Source organism: Lates calcarifer, linkage group LG6, assembly GCF_001640805.2.
Source record: "Lates calcarifer isolate ASB-BC8 linkage group LG6, TLL_Latcal_v3, whole genome shotgun sequence".
Taxonomy (NCBI): domain Eukaryota; kingdom Metazoa; phylum Chordata; class Actinopteri; family Centropomidae; genus Lates; species Lates calcarifer.
This window is the reverse complement of record NC_066838.1, coordinates 27,613,058-27,617,954: the sequence shown is the minus strand read 5'-3', so window position 1 is coordinate 27,617,954 and position 4,897 is coordinate 27,613,058. Positions and strand designations below refer to the sequence as shown.

The 4,897-nt window shown below is 50.5% G+C and overlaps 1 protein-coding gene across 3 annotated transcripts; it reads right to left on the bottom strand.

The window, feature by feature from the left end:
- Nucleotides 1-1,427: 1,427 nt before the first annotated feature.
- On the bottom strand, nucleotides 1,428-4,718 carry LOC108890564 (uncharacterized). Of its 3 annotated transcripts, none has more exons than XM_018687462.2 (10): nucleotides 4,355-4,713; nucleotides 3,865-4,038; nucleotides 3,640-3,797; nucleotides 3,338-3,536; nucleotides 3,169-3,265; nucleotides 2,878-3,049; nucleotides 2,738-2,793; nucleotides 2,525-2,666; nucleotides 2,205-2,353; nucleotides 1,428-1,553 (listed from the first exon to the last, which is right to left on the bottom strand). In XM_018687462.2, exons 1-10 carry the CDS (start codon nucleotides 4,606-4,608, stop codon nucleotides 1,512-1,514), a joined length of 1,443 nt encoding a protein of 480 aa, XP_018542978.1. In that variant the 5' UTR covers nucleotides 4,609-4,713; the 3' UTR covers nucleotides 1,428-1,511. The 3 variants fall into 3 exon arrangements, with proteins under 3 accessions (XP_018542978.1, XP_018542981.1, XP_018542979.1); XM_018687465.2 differs by having other exon boundaries at nucleotides 3,865-4,033; nucleotides 4,355-4,440; XM_018687463.2 differs by lacking the exon at nucleotides 1,428-1,553 and having other exon boundaries at nucleotides 2,217-2,353; nucleotides 2,878-3,077; nucleotides 4,355-4,718.
- Between the last annotated feature and the right edge of the window lie 179 nt (nucleotides 4,719-4,897).

Genomic DNA, 4,897 nt, shown 5'->3' with positions numbered 1-4,897 from the left:
TCCTCCTCCATCTAGACATCTGATCCCAGACCAGCTCCCCCTCCTCCTCCCTCTCTCTCTCTCTGTGGTCTGTTTCTCATTTTCTCTCGGTCTTTTTTTGTTTTCTGAGGCTGAAACTTGAAGCAAAAGGAAAACTGTGGAGAAAAATTCCAGCAGAGTTTTTATTTTTCCTCCGTCAGACTCAGACTCAGACTCAGACTCAGACTCCAGCAGATTCTCCTCCATGTGAGAGTTTTTACTTTGATTTAAAGCAGCACTGAGGAACTTCTCCTGAACAGCAGCGCCCCCTGCAGATGCAGCTGCTCATTACATGGACAGAGAATCAGCTGCTGCATCTGTGACAAACACAGACTCTGTGATTCTCAATGTTTCCTGGATGTCAGAGGTGAACTCTGGAGTTAAACTGGTCTACAGTTCAGTGTGACTCTGAACCCTCTGGGTCTGATTCTGTCACTCAGTCAGAAGGAGATCGAACCTGAACAACCACAGTTACACAGAGAAACAACAGGTGTTCAGACAGAGGCTCCGTTCTCCCTGATCCACTGAACCATCACAGTCTGAAGCTCAGTTTAAGGTTTTCAGTGTGTCACATTTACAGGGATCAACTGGCAGAAATGTTGTGACAGTAAAAATGAGTCACTCATTCAATAGACATTGGTATGTTTTTATCAGTGTGTCATCACCTAAACCTGATCATCACTGTGTTTTCCTTCACTTAGATTGAGGCACTGACATCTACAGAGGGAGCTCCTCTTCATGGAGTCCACCATGTTTCTACAGGAGCCCAGAACAGACAAACTGAACAGTGGCCTTTTGCATTTTTTCACTGATGCTGCAGTTTGTGTCCAGAAGACGACGAAGTGGAAGAAAGAGACGTCAAATATGAAGCGAATATGAAGCTATTCTATTTATATTCTGTGTCGTTTGCTAACTGTCCTGCATGCTGCCCTGTGTGATGTGTTCTGTCTGTATTTGCTGCTGGAAACCTAATTTCCCCGAGGGAGTCATCCCAAAGGGATCAATAAAGTCTGTCTAAGTCTAACAGTGCTGTGATTCTGTTTCCTGTGACTCTGCTGCTGCTTCCCTTCAGGATTAATAAAGTTCTGTCTTATAAAAGCAAACCTCCTCACCTAACAGACTAACTGACGCAGTAGTTGGTGAGAATTTGTCCCCTGATGGCCACCGTAGACTCTACAACACGCTCAGAGAGGGAGATCTCAAGGAACAGGTTTCCAGTCGGCTGCAGTCTGAGTTTTCACCACTAGAGGTCACTAAATCCTCCACACTGCTGCTTTAAGAGGTCAGCCTGTGGCTTTAGCTCCGCCCCTGCCAGGTGACAACAGGCTAGGTTTGATTTTTCCACAGACGGGTGGAGTTAAAGTGTCTCAGTGACCTGGAGTGTGTTTGATTTGTGCGTCATGAACACGTTTCTCTGGTTAAAACTCTTTATTGATACAAACTGTTTAAAAGGCAGAGGTCTGACTGTGGATCAGGGTGGAGTCTGGGTGGAGTCAGTGAGTCTCTGATCGTCGGCTCCTCAGGCTGTACCGAGGCTGAACGTCAGGAGGACGATGAAGGAGCATACAGGAGAGAGGAGAGCAGAGGTCAGAGGTCATGCAGGTTACATCTGTTTTAAAGTCCTAATACTGTTTTTTTAGTGACGCCTGTTACCATGGTAACATCGTCTCTTGATTTGCTGCCAACAGGAAACTGAGCTCAGACAACAAGGAAATGCTGATGACATCATGTCACATGACCACCTGCTTTCATCACTTCCTGTGAAAACCCTGAGCATGATGGATCCAAGGATGGAGCTCAATCAGAGTCCTCCAGGTGAGACCAGGTTTTAATGTCTGTTTAAACGTCTCTGTCTCACCTGAGCTCTCAGATTAACCTGCTCTGGTTTGACTCAGGTTCTCAGGTGAGGTCATTGAGCTGGAGTTAAAGTGACAGAGGTTCAGGTGTGTGTCAGGTGACTCTGTGTGTGTAGTTTAATGAATCGTTGGTTTCTGAGTCAGGGAGGTTCATCTGGATTCTTCCTGTTACAGCTGACGTCACTGATCTACCTCTGTACAGGCGTCAGTTTACCTGAGGAACTTCACTGTCTCAGTTTAAATCATCTGAACTTAATGTTGCGGATTTTAAATAAAGTTATTATTATTAACACACAGATGATCAATAACCTATAATCAGATGTGATCTACCTGTTTGTCCTCCACCAGGACGCTGTAGACCAGAAGGGAGGAGGAGGAGGAGCGACGAGGACGCCTGCCTGCACTCACTGAGGCATTGTGGGTAGTGTACGGCTGCAGGGCGGAGTCAGCTGATCTGAGGAGAGAGTCAGAGCTCCCACCTGCAACACACACACACACACACACACACACACACACACACACACACACACACACACACCTCGGAGGTTAAAATCTGAACAAAGTGACGTCAGAGTTCACCAGCAGAGGCGGAGAGGAGGACAGGAGTCTGAACCCTGATCCAGAGTGAGACAGGTGAGACAGGTACTGACCGGTGTGTGAGAGGTGAGACAGGTGTGAGTCGTTTGTGGTTAGACACAACGACGTGCTGCTCTCCTCCTCCTCCTCCTCTTGTCCTTTTTCCTCCTGTCTCCTCCTCAGCGCCTCCTCTCTTCTTCTTCTGCTCTCTGATCTCTGGAAGTCATGTGACAGGTCAGGTGACCTCAGGTCAAATGACGTCTGTCCTCTATGGTTGTTGTTCTCACCTTCACCTGAAGCTGACTCTCCTCTGTCGTCTTCCTCCGTCTCTCTGTTAAACTCTCTGCAGACACAGAATCAACCAATCAGCTGCACTTCCTCTGACCTCCACCAGGTGCTGCTGTGGTGTCACACAGACAGGACTCACCTGCGTGCTGCAGCGCCTCCTGCAGGCCGCGCTGCGTCTCTCTGAGCTGCTGCAGCACCTGCAGACTCTGCTGCACCGGGTCTCTGTACCGCACACACACACACACCAGGACACACACGCCCACACACACCATGAGCCGCCGCAGCGCGCCGACGTACGCCGCCACCAGCTCCTGACGACAGGAAACGACAGGTCAACACCTGAGGAAACCACGGCAACGGGCGACAACTGTGGCACAGGTGAGAGGGTCAGGTAATGATGTCAGCGTGTGGTGGTGATGATGTCACTGACCATGTGCTGGTGCTCAGGATGATCAGAGCTCGTGACTAACTGGAAGATCTTCCTCTCCAGGTAGAAATTCAGACACACCAAACCCAACAACACCAACCTGCACACACACATGAATCAGATACAGGCTGCTGTGACTCTGGGAGGAGGGGGTGGGGGGTGGGGGTGTTACCTGGCTCTGGAGGAGCGCTGGGTGGAGGTGAGGAGGAAGGCGGCGCAGAGAGCTGCAGCGTTGTAGCAGCAGGAGCTCAGACTGTGAGTCTCCATCAGCAGGAAACTCTGCAGGAAGGAAACTCTGTTAAAGAGCTCAGACAGCGCCACCTGCTGCTCCCTGGAGACACTGCTGAGCTCCGAGAACACCGCCCGCAGGCCTGAGACAGACGGGTGGAGACAGAGAGACAGGCTGAATATTATACCCTGTGCTGAGTCTGTCAGGCTGTAAGGTTTCTGAAGGTGTGTCAGTGTGTACTTCACCCTGAGTGGAGTCTCTCAGGGTGACTCTCAGCTCCTCTCCATTGGTCAGAATCTCCTGCTGAGCCTGTAAGGCGGCACTCTGGGCTTCAATTAGATCCTCCGCCATCTGTCTGGTGGACTGAAGCTGCTCCGCCACACCTGCTGAGCTCTCGGTCAACCTGAGACACAACCAGACAGGGTCACCTGTGTCACCTGTGTCACCTGTGTCACCTGTGCTCAGCTCACCTGTACATGGTGTTTTCAGCGCGGCTCTGCCAGGCCTCAGACTGCAGGAAGTGACAGATGGAGTGTGTGTGGGTGTAGAACTCGGTGTAGGTGTTAAAGGCCACGGCGTCCATCCCACCTGTACACCTGCTGACCTCTGACCCCTCAGGGCATGATGGGAAATCTCTACCTGAGCTGACAGAAACAGACACCAGGTTTGACCTGAGATCAGCATCAGACCAGCTGCTGAGAGTAATCTATTACTGCAGGAAAAGTTCCAGATCAACTGAATCAACTAAATACTCTGTTACAGGTAAAAGTACTACTGAAGTACTTTCTGTAGTCACAGTATCACAGTAAAAGTACTCAGAGCTGCAGCTTATACTCAAATACTGGAGTTTATTGTGTGTGTACCAGAGTAAATGTACTTAGTTACTTTGATACACGACGTTACAGGAGGCCTGACGCAGCTCAGTGACCTGCGGTCCTCGGGTCAGACTCGGTGTTTTACCTGCTCAGGTGACAGTGTGTGAACCTCAGCGCGATCCGGCTCTGGCTCTCCGCCGTCAGGTCCTTACAGCGCGTGTCCAGGTTCTCCAGCGCTCGCGCCCAGCAACCTCCGTACCTGGGCTGGGAGGCGAGGGTCTGCACGCGCCACAGCTCCATCCTGCCGCGCTCTGAGTCCGGTCCGGGACCGGCGGAGAAGGAGGAGAGTCCGAGCAGCAGCAGCAGTAGCAGCAGCAGCGCGGACACACGAGCCGCCATCTTCACCTGTCTGTTCTGCTCAGCCAATCACAGAGCCGGATTTTCAGCCGGTCAGAGGTCACCGAGAGGTCACGTGTCACGGGTCTGTGATTGATCAGAGCAGATTGATCTTCGCTGTATTTTCATGTTGTGAAACTGAATCTGATTCTTTTTTATTTTTTCGCATGTTTCCGGTTTTTATTGAAACTTCAGCAGCTCTGAGGTCACTTCCTGTCTGGTTTTTGAATTAGTGGCTTCATTTATTGAGACAGGACATGACACCTGACAATCTTCTGTTCCCCTCTCCAGC